Source organism: Exophiala xenobiotica (genome assembly GCF_000835505.1).
Source record: "Exophiala xenobiotica strain CBS 118157 unplaced genomic scaffold supercont1.6, whole genome shotgun sequence".
NCBI classification, from domain to species: Eukaryota; Fungi; Ascomycota; class Eurotiomycetes; order Chaetothyriales; family Herpotrichiellaceae; genus Exophiala; species Exophiala xenobiotica.
Genome location: NW_013562489.1, coordinates 730,586 through 750,810, shown reverse-complemented (window position 1 = coordinate 750,810; position 20,225 = coordinate 730,586). Strand labels below are relative to the sequence as shown.

Genomic DNA, 20,225 nt, shown 5'->3' with positions numbered 1-20,225 from the left:
GAATCTGCCGGCTAGGTTGATCATACTGGAGATGCTTCATTGGCGAAGTCAAGGATCTCTTATCAAGGCTTCTGGAAGACTCCGGCTGTTTGCAACTATCCACTTGCAGGCTGCAGAATCACGGGGCATGGTCTGCCTCCCAAAGTCAAACTCTAAGTGTCATTGCCAATTCAAAGGACTACACGCAAAAGGCACTCTAGAGAGTTGTTCCGGTCAGCTCATGCGCATCAGCAACAGAGTCTACGGTAAGGCTACTTGTCGTGTCACCAACAGCGCCAAAGCCGGTCATTATCATCATGTTATTATCCTGGATCTGTTGTTGGCTTCACGGATTACATCTCCGCAATCACAAGGATTTTGGTCAGCACTGGATATGCTCGGTTGGCAGCTAACATAAAACCGCGGGCACATGTTTCGTAAAGAGCCAACAGTAATATTGAACTTGCATTTGCATCTCTGAGCAGCTACTCTCCTTTTTCTTGACTAGGATTGCCCGGTAAATAATGAGGTCTAAGTCAGATGGCATTGCAGGATACCTCGTAACGCCATTTTCCAGCAAGCGAGCTCGATGATCCATTGCGTAGACCTTTGTCCGCCCATAATATCGAATGAGTATTTCGGCACGTGCCAGCATGCTTGACGTACACAGTGCACGGTTGAAGATTGATATCTTCAATGCTGTAGCAATCTGGCTTGTGACCCAGGCCTCCATACGGAGTACAGCTTCTTCTATTCGTGATGCCATACACTCGATTGATGTGCTTGAGCAAGTCCGAAACATCCGCCTGTGCAGCGCATCAGGCTCTCCACTGCCATTCAAGCATCCATGTGATCAGCTGCCATGAGATTGTTGCTGACCTGTTGTCGCTCACTTGAATACTCATTGTGTTCGCTTCAAGCTGGTTTCGAGCCCTACTGCTCCTCGACCTGCTCCCAGCTTTGCTCTCGCTCGTCCAGCATCGTGCTCTCAAAACGTGCATCGCTCAAGTAGCTGTGAAGAAGAATATGCCCTTTCCGTCTTACATTGCTCAGCCCTGAAGCCGACGATTGCTTCGGTCTTCTCACTGCCCTTTCTTCTCCCTGTCGGCCCGTTCGCCCTCCCTGAATTCCCACACGGCTCTGGCCAATCCTTCATCGATTGGCACAAGAGGCGTATAGCCCGTGCGTGTCTTCAACTTCTCACAGCTATAATACCGATGAATAACAGCATATTTGACCGTCTGCCGATTCAACTTCCCCTTTCTTCCACTCAACCAGTTGAAAAGCTCCGCTGCGCCGCCCACGAAGCTAGCCAGCTCCGTCGGCACACTCCAGACCTTCTCCATACGGACATCCCGTCCGTAGCCAGTGTACAAGAACCGGGTCGCATCCCAAAAGTACGCCGGACTATCATTTGTCACGTTGAAGGCCTCGCCGTCGACCCGTTCATAATCAAGTTCTGCCGCTTTACCATCCCGCCGTCTTGCGTGGCTTGCCAACAGCGCCTGCGCAGCGCACAAAAGCCCGTAGACTACATTGTGCACGTACGTGTTGTCGAACAGATTATTCCCCGGCCCGAGTTGAATATGAAGCTGCCACCCTGGCGCACCCTGCGCTGTCTTCAAAATCCCGCCCGAGAATCCTCCCCGATCGCCCTCGCCGACAATGCCCGCCGGTCGTATCGCGCATGTCAGCATATGGTTATACTCGGGTTTGTCATTGGCCTCGAGCGCAAGTCGTTCCGCGTGCACTTTGGTCTCCGAGTAGTATTCTCTGGGATTCGGGCAGACAAGCGGATACCGCTCGTCGGCATTGATCAGGTCGGTCTCCCCGTCGTGCACAACGCTAGCGCTGGATGTGTGCACAAAGACCTTACACCTTCCCCGGCCGCCGGACCAGTCGCCATACTTGCCGCCCGCAACTTCCAGAAGTGTTCTCGTCCCTTCGATATTGACTTTCTGCAGTATGTGCGCGGGCGCCTCCCACGAAGGAGAGGCCGTGTTGATCACGATATCGGGTTTGACCTTTCCAAACACCTCGAGCAGGGAGTCGACCGATGTGATATCCCCCTCGTGGTACGTGCAGCCGGGAAATATGTGCTGCGTGCATCTCAGATCGAGGGCGTGGACTTGCGTTGATGAGGTGCAAGGGTACCGGGAGCGTAGACTGGGAAACGGAGGGATCGAGGATGCCGTAGACGAGTTAGAGATATGTGAGGCTGCGCCGTTCGCTGTGCCATTGGCCGACTTTTGGGAGGCCTGAATTTGCTGCAGGAACTGGTCCTCTGAGGGAAAGTTGAGCAGCTGATCTACTACCCTGGAACCCAAGAATCCACAGCCTCCAACAACTAAGACTGTGCCGTAAGATCGGACGGTTGTAGTATCTGCCATGTTTGTGAGGATCTAATTTGGAGTGTTTGGTATTTCGCAGAAATCGAAATGTACATTTTCTCTGGGGTTGAAGATCGGAGTGGATTTACTTTAATGACCCCTGAGAGTTGCCATCCGGACCCCGGAACTGCCCACGTTCTTGTGGCGCGCGCAGAAGTCCACAAAATTCTCGGTCATGGCCATTGGAGCAATATCGCAAGCTATATCCAGGACGACTCGTTCAAGAGACGATAAATCCTCGATTATTTTGTGTTAAGCGCGTGAAGCTGTTCGAGCCTCTTTAGGAACTTCCTTCTCCGACAGAGACCAGGATGTAAAGGGATCTGCTTTTCGTTGCCAGCATACATTGCGAACATGGACCCTGGCACGAGAAATCTCAACCATAGCTTCGCGCCTGGAATATTGCCATAATGCAAAGACGACTTCAAACCTTGAACTTCCATGACTCCAGGCTAAAATTCGCACACGTTCCCGCTGTTCCGCCCCTACCATCAACGCGCACCGCATGCTAGTAGCGCATATGTTCACCAGCAGACGAATTGACCGTCTTCTATCCAGTCACCTCGGTCGTGCGCTGAGCTGATCTCCTAAGCTGCCGGAAGTATCTCTTCTTATCGTCATCGGAACCCCAGAGCAGTTTGGCAGCTTCTGGATGAACGATAGTCCGGGGATCATAAGGAGGGCATTCCTCTTCCAAGGATTCTGCAATGGCCTCGATATGATTTCGCAACTCATCTTCCTTCTTAGGAAAATAGCACAAGACTCCGTCCTTCGAGACCCTGTGATGATAGACTGGCGTTTCGACTCTGACCCGGGGTTGTTCCTCAGGGAAGCGAGGGCTGATGCTTACTCGAATCTTGAAGATGCCGCCATCGAGATGTGTGCTGGGTTTGCCAAAGTATGTCAGAATCCATACATACGGGTTGTTGTTCTCCAACTCGATACTGATATTATGGCAGTTCTTTCTCTTCAGGTAGTCCCCGATCTGTTCGAATTGACGTTGGACGCTAGCGGCTTTGGAAGATTCTCGTCTCTTTAGTGCCAAACCCTCGGCAGCCCATTTGTTGGTCTCCTCTCGAAGCACTTCTTTGATTCGCACCAATCTCTTTCCCAGGTTGGCATACTGGAACTTGCCATCCATGGTATTGCCTCCTCCTTCAAACGGCATCTTGGCGAAGTCTGACCCATCCTTGTGTTTAGGACTGTGCTCGACAATGGTTGACATATAGTGCTCGAAATACCACAAGAATCGTCGTTTGAACAGATCCTTAAAGGGCTCAAACTTGATTTTCTCCGGGACTTCGGTTTTCTCTTCTTCATCAGTAGTGTCTTCTTCTGCGGACGAGTATTTGGGCGTGTCGCTTGGAGTCATGACCCTTCCATCAGCCTGAATGCCTAGGGCGTCCTCCAATTTGGCGATGACTGCTATCCGGATAGTCTCGTGTCGGATCTAACCACGAATCAAATCACAATAGCTTTCGAGAGGAAGCGTAGCATACCTTTGCACAGTACAATTCATTCATCTTCTGATCCTCCTTGCCCTTAGCATGCTCGTATCCTGGCTCATTTTCATATGGATTGCTTGACATAAGACTTTGTATGGACCATAGTATCGACTCTAAGCCTTGTGCAGAGGACCACTCCTCCCCGGGTCTTTCACCATGCCAGGTACCCAGGATGGAGAGGCAGACTTTGCCGCCTGCATAGATATTTGGGTTGAACCGTGTTCTGCCACCATTTGTGGTTTTTGCATCGACTTTGGGAGGTTTACTGGGATATTCGGTGCCGAACTTGACGGTAAACTCGAAGAAGCCGTACTCGTAAGGAGTTGTCGGAGGGCCGATAATCAGGGCTTTGACAGAACGCACATCTTTTTCCTCGCAAGCTACAGCTATGGCTGCGCAAGGTGTCAGTGTCCGATCTGGAGAGTTAACAAGGTTCAAGACCTACACAAATCACTTCCTTGCTGAATCTGAGTAATTTCCTAGGCGCAGTCAGCGAACCAGTATCTTTCAATGTTGCTTGGCTCTCACTCTTGAAATTCTCAGGATGGTCTGGTTGGACATGGCGGGCTCTCTGTTCGACTGCGAAGGAGGGTGTAAGTAGGCGAGAGACACTCGAAATAGGATCACTGCGAGTCGACGATGCTAGATAACACTGATAGAGAGCATAAGTCACAGAAGGACATCGGCTGAAAAGACCAGTGACTTTGAGAGTCCTGGTGGTGAGTGAGGCTGTGTTTCACGACATGGAAGGTAGGTGTTCAGAGGCGCCTGCAGTACGGGGAACACGGCTTTCTGCAGCAGCAACGGCATGTGGTCGTTCGACAGAATTTTGCGCCTTGTAGCCTGTTCAGTATTGTGCCAACCAGTGGAGGACAGCGTTGTGAACCCCATCAACGAGGCTGAAGTGTCGACAGAGATTTACTGGCTAGGCAGAAGTCCATCCATGGAGTTGAACGTGGTTCCTCTCAGTTTCGATGGGACCACCACTTCACCGGGTGACTTGCTTTATTGACACTATGACGCAACAAAGCTCGATGGGCACGCTAAGATCAGATTACGTTAAGGCACTGATTAGGTGGCTCGGGTGGCCTCTGTACTCCGTAGGAGAGAGGTACTGTACGAAAGGTCTTCTTTTACCTGTGAATACCTACGGTAGGTACCTTTCTTTCTACTCACAAAGGACCTCTCAGGCGCTGCGAGAAGTCCTGCTTCCCGCTGTTCCATTTTTATCTGTCTTAGAAGTGGTGCATGCCGCCTAGATTGACAATGACCGAAGCGAAGGAAGTGTTCGACAAGTGCGCTGACAAGAGTGTCTAATGCTATCGGCTTCCACCCCGTCCGCAATGTCTCCTTGGTGCTTACGTTCTGTGCTTTGGTCATGAACAGTGAAAGCAACCAGCCCGTTGTGCATGGTTGTACATCTGTACGACAAGAAGTTCCGACGAAAGAATTGTCGACATCTCAAAGCGCCTGTTCGAAGGTGAGGCTGCAGGTGGCTAGCTGAGCTGACCCTGCAGGACAACTCGCTAAGATGCAGCGAGAACCCTACAAAGTCCATCGAGCTGACCTGACTGATCCTAGAAAAGCCGTGGCTTGTGTTCACAATGCAGGTATCTTCAGCTGGCTGACTTCCCTGCCCTCTTTATTGGCCATGTCTGCAATTGCTCACACGCACCAGAACCGCCTTCTGCGTGTTAAAATGCTATATATCTCATCTAAGGTAACCTATGCTTACAATGCAGTCTTTGAATTTTCCGAAATATTGATCTTCTCGACAATGGGTAAGTTCATCCTGAAACGACAACAGCCGAAGATGCTTGTCGACACACTCACTACAGACGGGCATGGGCAACATCAACAGCCACATGGCTCCCCAAAAGATGACCACCTGCTCGCTTACAGGAAATACTGCTCGGCCCTAGGAATTGGTACTCATCCCTATTTCCTGCCTTCTCCTGACTAACCGTCTTTCAGACGCAGAGAAAGGCACAACCTCCTTCGACGAGCGCATCCGCAGAGACTATCGATGGCAGTACGTCTTTGTCAACCCTTCCGAGAAGTGCCTTTTCACTTTCACGAAGCCACTCACAGGACTTGTAGTACCGTCCAATACTGGTTCGTAGCCTCGATAGCCAACGGCATGCTATGGGCCCAAATAATCATCGGCGCCGCAATCACAGCACTGGGAGCGACGCATGCATCAGGCTCGAAGACAGCCACCATCTACCTTGGTGCCGCAAGCACCGTGATAGCAGGATTCCTAACCTACTTTAAGTCAAGGAATCAGCCCAACAGGAGTAGGCAATTCCGCCAGGCGCTGAGAAAGGTGCGAAATAAAATGGGTAAGGGCTGTCTCCTAGATTTTCCTTGTGGCCACATGAGATATCGGGTCAGCTGCGTCGGAAGGCTCAAAACGCCTCTAACACCTTTGTTTCAGATGAAACCGCCCACGAGATATCTGACTCGACAACTCCGGAACAAGCCCTCGACAAGGCCATGGACATTCTGAAGCTATAGTATGTCAAACTTGCATACCATTTCTTACCCATTGTTCTGACACCACTACCCTTCAAAGTGACGAAGCGCTCGCCGAAGCTGCAACAAATTATCCAGACCTCTGGGTTACGGTATCAGACATGAAGAAATTGCTTCCTGGAGGGAATGAGACAAGCCCCAACGAGGTTGACGCTGTAACGAAGCCTGACATTGTCCCTCCTCCCAAGGATTTTGGAGCTGTGGTTCAAGGCGTTCTGCAGCCTGCGAGCAACCACGCCCAGCCAAACTTGGAGAATCGAGACGGCAATCGATTTCGTAATCCCGGTGCTCTTGTTGACTCCAGCTGCCAAGCAAATGAAGGATCACATCCACAACATGATGAGATGGTCTCTGCGGAACCATCAAGGGACCTTGAAAAGCGGAGTGCATCTGTTGATGTGATATCCACAAGCAACAGCTAGTAGGCTGCCGTGAGGTTAGTTGAGAACTCATATCAAAGACGAGCGCTCGTCGCCGTTGCCGGATCAAGGTGCAGCTCGTCAAGGTGTCATGCAATTGGGCAATCGGGCTTGGGAATGACGCTGGTAGAGCTGAACTGTGAGATACGAGACGTGCGAGTAGGGAAGGATTGGTCTGACAAACATTGTCTGGGCGGGAGGAACCTGGGATTTCCTGGACTCCGTAGCGTAGGCTCGGGCAGACTTTGTACTGAACAGACGATGTTGGCTATTTTTCTCTCCGCGTCAAGAGGTCGCTGTGGTTTCGTGCCCTAGCTATTCTTGGAATTCAAGGTCGGGGAGAATCTACGTACATCGACCCATGCTTGGTGGCTGGCTCGTGGTGCAGTCTTGGATGTTCGCGGCGTATGTTGCGAAGCCAGCACGAAAGAGTACCAAAATCGAACTCAAGGTCCGACTTGATGCATGGTCACGTGGCCTTGGCTACTGCCGGCACAATATTCCTCCGTATTTGATGAACCCATTGCTTTGTTGCGGCCGTGAGTCCTACCGGCTCTTTGCTCTCTAATCATTCCAACGTAGAGTCCTGCCGACGCTCTTTGGTCTCTGACGCACTCCATGGCCGAAGGCAGCCACATTTCTCGCATGGATCGTGCATATTGCGGAAGATGCAAGACCAGAACATCCGTGTGCCGATCTGGGTTTTGGGAAGCTTGCCGTCGCATCATTTTGTACGCCGCCAGAGGTGACAAGGCTCCCTTTTGAATCTCGAGACACTTTTTTTCAACACAGTATCTACTGAATTGGCCTACAGGCTCTGCAGAACACGTACAAATGGCAGAAATGGCACGTTTGTCGACCTTTGTAACTAATATTCAAGCTTCAAATTTAGACATACGCCAAATAGAGCCGCGAAAGAAAATCTTTTGCGTTCCAACAAGACGAACGACATGAGCTGGGACGGATTTCCCGGCTGTCAATTGACCCTTTGAGCGATTATCCGCTCAAGTTTGTCCGCACGAGCGTTCAGAGTGGAATGGCATTGTTGGAAGTTCACCTGTTCCGTGGGCGTACTCCGTAGAGTCGGGGGGATATCTCCCCGTCGGTCCTCAGACTGGTGTCAAACATCCACTTTTTCTCCCTAGACCAACCATTATCGAGAATTTGGCATCGTTTTCAGCCTCGCCGATGCTTCAACGCACGGTACGGCCTGACTTGGCGAGTTGTTCCATGTCCGGCGTGTCTGCTTCACGATGCAGTTCGCAGTCGCGCAGTCACGCAGTGTCGGCTGCCTGACCAAAATGTATATCAAGGCGCCCATGCCGCACCACCGCTATTTGGTATGTTCATTCACGACACCCGCAGCAAGCTTTGCAATTCACTTTTTGCAGCATACTTGGCTCTATATCCAAGCATCACTTGCTATATTCGAGCTTTTCGGTCTCACGTCTCACAATCTCTTCGTCCACTGGACAGCTCATCCTTGGATACCTCAGTCAGTCATTCAATCTAGTAAAAGATGTCATCAGTTACGGGGGAAACCCAACCCATGCAAGATCAGTTCTCTGGACAAGAAATCTCAACATCCCAGATCTCATCTTCCTCTAGCTCCATATCCTCAGAAAAGCCGAAAGCTGAGACCACATCATCCGCAGCACCTGAATTCACGATATCAACTCGTTTTCTGCTGGCCTTCGCAGCTTTGGCCGTCCTGACCCTCATGGTCGCTCTGGATGGCACGTCAATCAGTGTGGCCCTCCCTGTAATCGCAAAGAAGCTACATGGCACGGCCATCGAAGCCTTTTGGGCCGGTACATCTTTCCTGCTGGCCTCAACCGTCTTCCAACCCAACTTCGCCTCTTTCAGCCATATCTTCGGCCGGATGCCGGTCATCATGGTTTCCATAACCTTGTTCTTTGTCGGCGTCATGATGGCTGCACTCTCAAACGACTTTGGGCTCTTGCTGGCTGGCCGCTCGATCCAAGGCATTGGCGGTGGTGGCATTATCGCTATGACAGAGATACTGATTACTGATCTCGTGCCATTACGCTGGCGAGGCCAGTGTGCCGGAATCATCGCGGCAATGTGGTCCATTGGGTCGGTGTCCGGCCCAGTCATTGGCGGCGCCTTTGCTGAAGTCCAATGGCGCTGGATCTTCTGGCTCAATTTGCCTTTCATCGGCATTGGCGTCGTTATGGTTCCTCTTTTCTTGCGACTGAACGTCATCCCACAGAGCATCGCCGCAAAACTACGCCGCGTCGACTGGATCGGTACAGTTCTCTTCGTTGGGAGCATGTCCAGCCTCCTGATACCATTGACGTGGGGAGGAGTCATGTACTCATGGTCATCCTGGCGAACACTAGTTCCTCTCCTTATAGGTGCCGCCGGCTTGATCGGTTTCTGCTTCTTTGAAGCATACGTCGCCCCGGAGCCTCTCTTGAGACTCTCGGTGTTTGGAAATCGTACCGCCAACATCGCGTATATGACGACGACCCTGCACGGCATGATCCTCTGGTGCTTGTTGTACTACCAACCATTGTACTTTGAGGCGGTCAAGCAGTATTCCCCTGTTATCTCGGGGGTGGCTCTCTTCCCAGCGACGTTCACGGTTGCGCCAATGGCCGTTGTGACAGGCCTACTCATCACCAAGTTTGCTGCCTATCGCTGGTCGATCTGGTTGGGATGGGCTGTAACAACGCTCGGTCTAGGACTGCTTGTCCTGCTTGATGTCGACACGAAAATTCCGCAGTGGATCTTCATTGACCTTGTCTCCGGTATAGGGCTAGGTATATTGTTTCCGGCGCTGCAGTTCCAGCTGCAGGCTGCTAGCAGTGGCAAAGACATGGCATTTGCGGTTGCGATGTTCGTGTTCTTCCGCTCGTTCGGGCAAGCACTGGGTGTGGCTATTGGTGGAGTTATATTTCAGAATCAGATGATCAAGAAATTGCAGGCATACCCGACCTATGCTTCAAAGGCATCTGAGCTGGCCAAGGATGCTGCGGCCCTGGTCGGAATCATCAAAAACACGGCGGCCGGCCAGGACAAGCTGCAGCTCATGACTGCATATACGGACAGTTTGAGGACAGTGTATATTGTCATGGCGGCTTTGGCAGGGCTGTGTCTGTTTGCAAGTCTGTTTATCAAGGGGTATGATCTGAACGTGGGCTTGGAGACGGAGCAGGGGTTGATTAAGAGCGAAAAGGTAAAGGAGCTCAAGGTCGAGGAGGGAAACAATTGAGTGATGGTGGGTGGAGAGAAGTGTGGTGGGCTTGGCTCTCTTTCTTGCATTGCGATGGCGCTTAGATGGCTGATGAGCTGGATGCATTAATGAGGGCTACAATTTGATGTGCATACACTTGAGTTTGTAGACTATAACAAGGGTCTATCCCACTCACGCAATAGATTGTACAATATTATAATGGAAAGGACTCCATCCACTCTTTACGCGGTCACCTGGCCATTAATTTTGTTTCTTAAAGGATAGGTCTAGCTGAATCTCACCAGAGAACGCGCAACCTGTTCTGACCCGTGCAGGAGGCCCAGTTTACATAGTACTACAACCGGGGTGCAAAACAGCTGCCGCTGGTATCGTCGAAGCAGCAGTTGGACCTCGCATTGAACGGCAGGCTCTCGTGTCACAGAAATTATCCTCGCTGGCTGTCGTTGTCGAATGGCACCCTAACGTCAAACTATACAATTTACCCATGAGACCGTAGTAAACCGACGAAACAGCAGTTAGACTTCGCATTTAATAGGAGGCCCTTCTGCCACCTAATTTGTCCTGAAGCTGGCCTTGAACAGGAGGCCCGCCTATCTGATAAACGGTTCTCGCCGCTGTTTGTGGTTGAATGACACCATAGCGCCAAATTACACGATTTACCTATGAGACCGTACCTAGTACTCGTAGTCCCGCATGCCACGGCCCTGCCATCCAATACCACTGACGACCGCCGCGAGCGGACTTCTTTCCAATGTACACAACGTCGGACGAGTCAAGGATCCGGGAATGTGCCATCTCAAGGGCACGTCCGATATTGTGGAAATGGGTGAACGGTGAGTACCAGATAATCTTGTTTTCACCGAGTTGGAACGGTGAGGGGCTTCGCGTTAGTGGTCCAGGTGGTCGAGCTGTGGCCCCGGCGGGGCACTCGAGCCCTGTCAGGCGTTTCGTTCGTGGCATCGGTGGCTTCGAGCCAAGCAGGGCACGGCAGGGAGTTGATTGGAACCATCATGGAGCCAGGGGGGAGTCGGCTACGAGACCATGGCAATTTACTCCTAGAACATGGGATTGTTTCTCTTCATGGTGATACATGCCATGCCACCCCACGAAGTAGAACGTACTTATGTCGTTCTGTTTGTCCTATCTGTATAAGCTGAGCCTTGCCTGCCGTGTACCTACATAGCAAGATGCAGATGCAGGGAAAGTTGCACAGTACACAGCGAGATGAGGAGTGAGGAGCCGCATCCTGAGGAATGGGTCTTCTAAAAGTCCCGGATGGTTGATCGTCTTCGATCTGGCGATTGGCCTAGTGAGCCACTATGATGGGCCTGAACATTGCCTGTAGCAGAAACATGCAATTCTTGCACTCCAAGCGTCTTCAAACTCCGTCTCCATCTGCATCTCCAAACGCGACACTGTGCGGGTTCCCTCGATTCAAGTCTCTTCCTAGCTGACAAAACTCTTTCCGTTCAGCCATTCTCTTCCTCCCACTTATCACCTGTGCGTGCGACATTGTCCTAGGCTCCTACCCTGAAATTCATGCCTATGACTGCGCAGCGCAGAGGGTGCTCAGACTCCTTCTTGATGGATGGGCACACCCTCCCTTTCATCAATTAAAATCGAATTCCTCCATGTTTCATTGCCTGCGAACCCTGCGGTTCATCATTCCGCCATCCTCCAACTCTCTCTGCCATGGTTGCAAGAGATGTTGCGGCCGCCGCTCAATCCCTACGAGATCCGTGCGAGGATGAACGACCTTCACTTACGATGGATGCTAACGGGATCGCAAGAAAAGGCTCCGAAGAGGCCGTCCACAAAGACCACCGCGGGGATATGGACGAATTGCGCATCGAAGTTCCTCACCTCCCCAAGTCGGCCGAGATAGCCCTCGCCACTCTTTCTACCCTTCCAACACCCTTGCTTGTCCTGTCTTCCCTCAAGACGATCATACTCGCAAATGCGGCTGCTGGAAGACTACTGGGAGTAGATCAGGCCGGCGTGGATACTACGCTTACCGACATACTCAAAGGACAAACCCTTTCTCAAATAGGGATCGATATGGTCTCAGATGGGATTCCCATCTGGGTGAGTTGGGAGAAGTTCCTCGACAATCTTGCAGCTGGCTTCAGAGATCTCGATGAGAACAAGAACTCACCTGGAGAGTTGTTGCCGGGCATACATAGCGGAGATACCACCCCTACCGCTTCGCCTAATCTGCGGAGAGGCCGTTCGCCTGCCCGAAGCAGGACCAAAAACCGGGACACGATCGTTGATGTGACTATTTCGTCCCCCAAAGGTGCCCAACATCAACGACCTCCTCCAAACAGGCACCAAAAGGGCCGCACTCAGGCCGTCCGTGCAACATGTCGGATGATCATCAGTATCTGGGCCTTTGAAGGACAACAATTCTTTACTCTAACTTTCACCAGCCTTGCTGCTCATCCCAAACCCCATGCTCATCCACAACTTGTTCGCCGCAATCCCTCTTCCAACTCTACAAAGTCGTCGCAATCGTCGTCTCACACACCAGGCTCTTCTACCTCCGCTTCGAATATAAACACGCCCTCAGAAAGCTCTTCCCAAGACATCGCCTTTCCACCGAACAGTGGACCCACTCAATGTGTTCAGTCTTCTGCGCTTACGGACTTTCAAAAAGTTCTCAAGATGAAAAACGCTATGTTGAACGCTATCGAAATCCCCCTGATCGCAATGTGGAAAGATGAAAGTGTGGTCTTTCCAAATATGGCCGCACGCCGCTTGTTGGCCGTCGACGCCGATCCGACGTCGGACGACTCCTATGATTTTCTGTCCAGGTTCAAGCCTTGGTCACCGGATTTCTCCCACGAGCTGTCTGAGAGCAATAATCCAATTATTGCTCTCTGTCGATCCAAACGAGCCTTTACCAATTGGCAGATAGGTATGATCAGTGAGAAGACGGGGAAGAGATCTACTTTTGATGTCAGCGGATATCCACTGTTTGATGAGAAAAACAAAGAATTCCAGGCCGGGCTAATCGCCTTCAAGGATGTTACGTCCTATGCCGACAAGTTAGCTTCTCAGGCTGCTGAGCAGGAAGACTGGTTCCGACTAATGTGCGACATGATGCCGGTCATATGCTGGACCGCAAGACCTGATGGTTATAACGACTACTTTTCACAGCGCTGGTACGAGTACACAGGTTTGAATAAAGCTGACACTGAGGGCTTCGATTGGGGTACGCCATTCCACCCTGATGATATGCCGGAAGCTACCCGCGCATGGAAGCATTCTCTTGCAACCGGCGAAAAGTTCGAGGTCCAGTATCGTTGCAAAAGTAAAGATGGTGAATGGAGATGGATGCTCGGAAGCGCCCTGTCACTGAGAGACCATACTACGGGAGAAATCGTCAAGTGGTTTGGAAGCATTACTGATATCCAGGATGTCATTGATGCCAAGCTCGCTCAGCAACAGGCGCGGCAGAATTTGATTGATGTGCTGACCCACTCGCAAATGAGCTTATGGATCATCGATCAGTCTGAGACCGTCACGTTCTTTGAAGGCAATTTCCTCAACCATCAGGATGGTAAAGACGAGATTGTAGGAAAGCCTATTCACGAGGCATTCACGCGATACGTCACCACGGGCTCGCTGACTGAATTTCGGGAGGCTATCAGGCGCGTTTTGAGAGGCACGTCCGATCTTGAAATCTGCGAAAATGAGGTCAGCTCCCGATGGTTCCGATCTAAGCTGGTCCCGCTCAAAGCCAAAAAACGCAGCCAGGGCTCGGAGAATGAAGAGTATGTTGCAGGAGTAATTGGAATCGGAACGGAAGTCACCCAGCTGAGAGAGAAGGAGCTGGAGAACATCAAATTGCTGGCCAATGAAGCTGCGGCGAAGGAGGCCAGCAAAATGAAAAGCAGTTTCCTTGCCAACATGTCTCACGAAATTCGCACCCCGATTGCTGGAGTTCTGGGCATGTCAGAACTGTTGATGGACACAATGTTGGACGAAGAGCAGAGTGAATTTGCCCAGAACATCCAGAGATCGGCCAACGCTCTTTTGACGGTCATCAACGATATCCTCGATTTTTCGAAGATCGAGTCGGGTAGGCTTGACATCGAAGAAGTGCAATTCAGTCTGAGCATCGTCCTCCACGATGTGGCGAAGATGCTTTCCCATGCAGCCAAGCGGAAAGGGCTGGACTTTATTAGCGAGATCCGACTAGGGTCTCCAGACACTCTCATTGTGCTTGGTGATCCTGGTCGAATAAGACAAATCCTCATGAACCTTCTGACCAACAGCATCAAATTCACGTCTGATGGCTATGTCAAAATGAGCGCACGCATCGTCAACGAAACGAACGACACCACCACTGTCGAATTTTGCATTGAAGATACTGGCATTGGGATTGAAGAGGAAGTCAAGAAACGGCTGTTCAGGCCTTTTAGCCAAGCAGACTCAAGTACTGCGAGACGGTTCGGAGGTACAGGGCTAGGGTTGACGATATGCAAGAACCTTGTTGAACTGATGCATGGAACCATCAGCCTGGATTCGAAACTTGACGCAGGGACCAACGCTACTTTCACTATTCCATTTAGAAAAGTGGAATACAAGGCCGGCTCGTCGACAGACTTCCTGGATGTCGGCGTCATTCCTGAGAGACTTCAGTCAGAACTGTCATTATCCATGAACGGATCCTCCTCGAGGGAGGGAGCCTCAGGCCTCCAGCGAGCGTCATCGCCTGTCAACCCAACGCCGTTCGCATTGACCAGCCATCGTCGTTCAACAAGAACCTCCGCAATTGGTGCTGAGAACGCTGCGCTTACCGTGGAAAGGGACAAGTTCCACATCCTTGTCGTTGAAGGTGTGTCTCGACAATCGTCAATTTTTGGATCACATACTGACAGTCCCTAGACAATCCAGTCAATCAACAGATTGCGCTCAAGTTTATCGAGGCTCTTCAGTTCCCAGCTAGCGCAGTTTGGAATGGACGGGAAGCGCTGGAATATCTCCTCAAAGCTACGTCTCCGAATCTGACGCCTGAACAAGCGAAACAGTATCCGATCCCATCCCTCATTCTTATGGACGTCCAAATGCCTGTACTGGATGGTTATCACGCGACGCATTTGCTCAGGCACCATGCTCCATTTACTACGATCTCATCAATCACTCGTATCCCTATTGTGGCAATGACTGCATCGGCAATCCAAGGCGACCGAGAAAAATGCGAAAAGGCGGGTATGGACGATTACATGGCAAAACCAGTCAAGAGATCTGCGCTGGAGAAAACGATATTGAAGTGGATGAAATCAGGTCGAAGTTCTGGCGCTTCTAGCCGCACATCACCTAAAGCGACTGCCGAGTCAATCAAGGCGACGATCAGAAGACCGCCTACAGATCATTCGTCGACCTGTACTGAGCATGATGCTATCGCCATCGAATTCTTTACCCGGAACGCGCAGCTGTCTGAAGCTGTGCGACACTCGGCAGGTGATGGGCTGGACCCTGCTCGCGCTCGCAGGTCCAGTATCTCGAGAACGATCCGCGAGACTGAAATACCGGGTGGTGAGACCGAAGGAGACCGGACCAGGAGGCGAGCTGATGCCGAGGATAAGGCTAGGTCTCTCCGTGATGCGAAGCTGCTGTTCGCCACGGAAGTGGATCCCGCTCGACCGACGATACCGCCTAGGATGGTGCTAGATGAGACAGATACTCCGACTGCTCCTCCTGGACAGGCAGACTCAGAAGTCAACGCCTCTCGTATGGCGTTGACAGAAGAGAATGTTTCGCTGTTTAACCACACACAGGACGTAGAGCCCTCCCAGGCCATGAATGCGTCTTCAGATGTCGGACTGGACGAGGTGGCTTATCCCATGCCTGATATCCCTGGGCCACCACCAGCTGAAGGTTTAACTGCCACCGTCGACCTGGCACATCTGGATGCTCACACTGGAGCCATGGTCCAGTCGCTGCTAGACGCGGCTCAGCATTCGCCGCATGTCGACCTGCAATATCTGCAACCGTTTACGCCTCGGAGGGCCGGGGTCGGCTCCCCAAAAAAGGATCGCCGAGATATTGGAGGATTGTCGTTGGAAGACAGGCAGGAAAGTGATTGGAGTAGTAGTACGGCGCGGCCAGCCAAGTCGGAAGATTGATTGTCTAAGTCTCTTTTTCGATAAGCATGTTCGTCGAATTGCCCAGGCTAGATCTAGCGTTTGGGATATCCTTTGCACAGCGACGGCGCGGGTTCGTTCTCGTGGTTGGCGCTAGAATTTGGAGAGGTGCGTGCCTTGAATGTGAAAGGCCTATACATGGGTTGCGATATTGTGATGTTTGATCCTCGTATTTGTGTGGTGGTCATTGCTTGGTGGTGCGTACATAGAACGACTGACGCGATTACGACTATGGCGAGGGTACATACGGTACTTAGAGGCACGATACTTGGGGTTGACAGAATCTCACTGGGTCGAGGTGAGCAAGTGGCACATATATCATTACTGTGAAGAAATGAACACAGCGTGGAAATCATTCTCGAATTCATTGCTACCTACACAGATATTGTGCTTCGTGGTATAGAACAAGCAAGAGTCCTCGAACCCGTTTTGTCATTTACTCGAAACCCATCGACCCACAAGGCCAAGGGAATGATGTACTCAGAACCCTCCGGCAGCTCCAATGAAGTCGGGAGGACGCATGGCCATCTTATTCGCAATATCCTTGTCGTTGGCCTTTATTTTGCGGAGACCCTTTGCGTTGGGTTTCTGCGTTTGAGGTTGGTCCCTGTCTTTGTCGCTGAGCGACGCTGGAGCCTGGGTGCTGCTCGTGTGATGAGCCGATGAGTTCGTCCTGGTCCTCTTCGGAGGAAGATGGCTTACGTCGCCGAAAGACTCGCTGCCGTGCGCCTCGTCGGTCTGAGTGATGCGAATGGGTTGTTGGGTGGGGTCGGTTTCCTCGCTACGGAAACACATGGTGAACTGGTAAATGGTGTGAGTAACAGGGATTAAGTCGAGCGCGCGCGGTGAGATGATGACGTTGGAAGCGATCTCGTCGTGCCAGATGGTGGGCGAAAATGCTCTGCTTTTTGCAGCCGAAGACGAGCGACGAGAGAGCGTCAAGTCGTACTTCCGTCGTCGGGATCGAAGTAGCTAAAATCTTGAGCTCCAAAATTCGACGGATTCTGATATTCGGCAAGGCTTGATTGCTTCGTAGCCGTTCGGGTCAGTTCTATCGTATGCAAGACAAGTCTGCGACGAGAGTCGGATCCAACGGGTTTAGTACGTGAAAAGGGCGTTGACCAGCGAAATGGTGATGAAGCTCGGCTCAAAGCGCGTTTTTGGGGGGGAAGAGGGAATGTGGTTACCTCTGAATGATCATAGATATGTAGCGCAAGGCAGTTCGTTACCTATGCAGCACAAATGAGGCGAGGTTGGTTGATCTTGAGGGAGTCCAGATCCCAAAATAGCAATTTTGGGATGGCGAATACGACAACGGGCCGAGCAAGGCAGACTGGTTGGAAGGTGAAGTCATCAGAGAAACCGTGCGCGGCCGTGCGAACCGTGGGGAAGGTGATACTAGTACAGTTGACGGTGGGATGGTGCCCTGCCGCTTCTTGGAGAGCGATCTCCGCAAGGCGAATCAGATATGTACTACGTATGATGGTAGTCATGTGGTTGGCGTTCTTCTGTACCCCTCATCCATTTTACCTGTTAATCAAGGGCACGCTTATCGTCACTCATCGCTTCCTAGATATAGAAGAGCGAACATGCTCCCGGCGAGAAGCGAGGAAGGATGAAAGAAGGCTTCGGGTTGCGTGGGAGAGATTGAAAAGCAATTTGGCTGGTAGGCGTTCGGGGTGCGATGATATTCAATGCTCTCTTTCCGAAAGGTCTACATGAGCGGTAAATGTATTGAAATTGTACTCGTACGCACGGAGACAGTCTTGATGAAGAGACAGAGAGAGAGCATTCGTATCTTGAGATTTCAAAAGAGTTCTAAAAGGCGGTGCCGCTTCGCAAGTCAACAGAAGCTCAATCTGTACACAACTCAGCCTTGCGAAGATTATCACGTGCGATTCAGCCTTGTCCTCACTTTTCACGCCAGACTGCAAAGCCCCAGCTTGCCCGAGTTCTGCTGATATTTTCGAACTGAATACTGAGGGATTCCATACCTAAGTTGCACTCTTCATCTCCATCCAAGCACGTCTGGTAACAGCAGGCTGACTGGCCTTTCAGCCATCAGCAGCCTGGCTTCACGATCCCGTGACTTACGGTCAACGCAGGCGTTGCTGGGTCATCAAGAATATCTTGCCTGACCAGGCCTCTCGAATTCTCCGACCTCCCAAACGACTCCAAACCGACGATACAGGATCCTTTGCTTTACCATGCTCGTTCGTGGTAGTTGAGAGACCGCAGGCTCCACCTTTTTCAATTGTCGCAGACAACCTAATGCACAGCTGTAGCACTGCGAAGCAAGGATCCCGTCCGTAGTGGTTCGGCCGTGGTCGTCCGTTCTCGCTGTGCGAATCGGACAGTAATTGCTGTGCCATTGCATTGGCTACAACGGTGGAAACTCCCTCTACCTCTCAACACACGCTACTATACGTGCTTGGATGATGGTATTCGTCCGTAGCTGTCCACCTGCGCTGTGCCTCCGTGAGGATCGATCCCTTCCTGCCAAACGGCTGTGGTGTTGAGAACCGCACCTTCTAAGTCCCATTTGGAATACGAAAGTCTCCCTGATCTCAGATGGTTCCGACTCTGACATCTTTCCATCACACTGAACTGACCTTCTCTGCTGTCTTGAGGCCTGCAGGTCTTCGGCTTTTCTATGGACTTTGCTTTAAGTCCAGAAAATCTCCACAGTCAAGAAATCAATCAAGAAAACAATCAAATGCATGTAGGTGTGCGGAAGCGAAGCACTATATATGATGCAGGGGGCGACTTCACGTCCCTGAAGCAGCCTCACGCCTCTAGGACTAAGTACTTCTACTCCGATCACATTTCCAATCAAGACTCGTTTCGCACAATCACGTTCTAAGCATCAGTTGACAATGCCTGCATCACTTCCACAACCCCTTCCAACCAAGTCCCTTGGGAAAAATGGACCAGTGGTGCCAGCCATGGCTGTTGGACTGATGTCCCTGGGCGGTGCCTATGGCCCTGGAGGCGACGATGAATCTCGCTTGGCTTTTCTTGACTCCATGCACGCCATTGGCGCCACGCACTGGGATGACGCCGATGCCTATGGCGACACCGAGGACTTAGTCGGCAGATGGTTCACAGTTAATCCGGAAAAGCGTGAGGATATCTTCATCACCACGAAATTTGGGTTCACCGGCCCTATAACTGAGCTGAAGCTCAGAAGTGATCCGGAATATGTCAAAGCTGCCTGCGCACGAAGCCTTGAACGGATGAAGATTGATTGCATTGACCTCTACTACTGCCATCGTGTGGACGGAAAGACTCCTATCGAGCTGACTATTAAGGCTATGGTGGAGTTGAAGAAGTAAGTTGACTGAAGCGCCCCTGAGCAAGTGCAGTGCATTGACAGCCAATCCATCGTACAGCGAGGGCAAGATCAAGTATATTGGTCTCTCCGAGGTTTCGGCACCGACACTCCGTCGAGCTCATGCCGTCCACCCCATCACAGCCCTCCAGATTGAATACTCTCCATGGGCCCTGGAAATTGAGTCTGGTGACCCTTCTGTTCTTGACACCTGCAAGGAGCTCGGCATTGCACTGGTGGCATACTCACCACTAGGCCGCGGCTTCTTGACGGGCGCCATCAAATCGGCAGCCGATGTAGCCGGAGACTGGCGTGCTATGATTCCACGATTCCAGCCAGAGAACTTTGACAAGAATTTCGAGCTCGTCAAGAAATTGGAGGAGGTTGCGGCCAAGAAAAGAATCAAGTCCAGTCAACTCGTTTTGGCGTGGTTAATGAAGCAGTGGGAGGGCGTGCACCCACTGTTCGGAACCAGAAACATCGATCGGGCTAAGGAGAACCTTGGCGCATTATCTGTCGAGCTGACAGACGACGAAGTCAACGCCGTCAGAAAGGCTTGTGATGAATGTATCATTACGGGAATACGTGTTCCGGAATCGATGGCGACATGGCAGCTTGGTGAGACGCCGGAGCTGAAAGCGTGAGACGTAAACAGCAGCGGCGAGATGTCACAGCCTTGCAAGATGTGTATTGA

The 20,225-nt window shown here is 51.5% G+C and overlaps 7 protein-coding genes across 7 annotated transcripts; 4 read left to right on the top strand and 3 right to left on the bottom strand.

Moving 5' to 3' along the window:
* Positions 1-430: 430 nt before the first annotated feature.
* PV05_09585 (uncharacterized protein) lies at positions 431-2,451 on the bottom strand. The gene has a single exon (XM_013455928.1). It carries the CDS (start codon positions 2,367-2,369, stop codon positions 1,062-1,064), a length of 1,308 nt encoding a protein of 435 aa, XP_013311382.1. The 5' UTR covers positions 2,370-2,451; the 3' UTR covers positions 431-1,061.
* On the bottom strand, positions 2,431-4,829 carry PV05_09584 (uncharacterized protein). Its single transcript, XM_013455927.1, has 4 exons — positions 4,403-4,829; positions 4,320-4,353; positions 3,869-4,266; positions 2,431-3,819 (listed from the first exon to the last, which is right to left on the bottom strand). Exons 1-4 carry the CDS (start codon positions 4,433-4,435, stop codon positions 2,920-2,922), a joined length of 1,365 nt encoding a protein of 454 aa, XP_013311381.1. The 5' UTR covers positions 4,436-4,829; the 3' UTR covers positions 2,431-2,919.
* Positions 4,830-5,651: 822 nt separating this feature from the next.
* Positions 5,652-7,018, top strand: PV05_09583 (uncharacterized protein; the record flags this gene model as incomplete). The annotated part of the gene is made up of 5 exons (XM_013455926.1): positions 5,652-5,802; positions 5,849-5,906; positions 5,975-6,216; positions 6,312-6,390; positions 6,450-7,018. The coding sequence occupies 5 exons, from the start codon at positions 5,652-5,654 to the stop codon at positions 6,829-6,831; spliced, it is 912 nt and encodes a 303-aa protein (XP_013311380.1). The 3' UTR covers positions 6,832-7,018.
* A 390-nt stretch (positions 7,019-7,408) lies between these two features.
* PV05_09582 (uncharacterized protein) lies at positions 7,409-10,247 on the top strand. Its single transcript, XM_013455925.1, has 2 exons — positions 7,409-8,168; positions 8,220-10,247. Exon 2 carries the CDS (start codon positions 8,348-8,350, stop codon positions 10,064-10,066), a length of 1,719 nt encoding a protein of 572 aa, XP_013311379.1. The 5' UTR covers positions 7,409-8,168; positions 8,220-8,347; the 3' UTR covers positions 10,067-10,247.
* A 1,197-nt stretch (positions 10,248-11,444) lies between these two features.
* Positions 11,445-16,567, top strand: PV05_09581 (uncharacterized protein). The gene is made up of 2 exons (XM_013455924.1): positions 11,445-14,891; positions 14,942-16,567. Exons 1-2 carry the CDS (start codon positions 11,741-11,743, stop codon positions 16,180-16,182), a joined length of 4,392 nt encoding a protein of 1,463 aa, XP_013311378.1. The 5' UTR covers positions 11,445-11,740; the 3' UTR covers positions 16,183-16,567.
* On the bottom strand, positions 16,542-17,553 carry PV05_09580 (uncharacterized protein). Its single transcript, XM_013455923.1, has 2 exons — positions 17,388-17,553; positions 16,542-17,228 (listed from the first exon to the last, which is right to left on the bottom strand). The coding sequence occupies exon 2, from the start codon at positions 16,993-16,995 to the stop codon at positions 16,681-16,683; it is 315 nt and encodes a 104-aa protein (XP_013311377.1). The 5' UTR covers positions 16,996-17,228; positions 17,388-17,553; the 3' UTR covers positions 16,542-16,680.
* Positions 17,554-19,076: 1,523 nt separating this feature from the next.
* Positions 19,077-20,175, top strand: PV05_09579 (uncharacterized protein; the record flags this gene model as incomplete). Its single annotated transcript, XM_013455922.1, has 2 exons — positions 19,077-19,531; positions 19,593-20,175. 2 exons carry the CDS (start codon positions 19,077-19,079, stop codon positions 20,173-20,175), a joined length of 1,038 nt encoding a protein of 345 aa, XP_013311376.1.
* Positions 20,176-20,225: the final 50 nt, after the last annotated feature.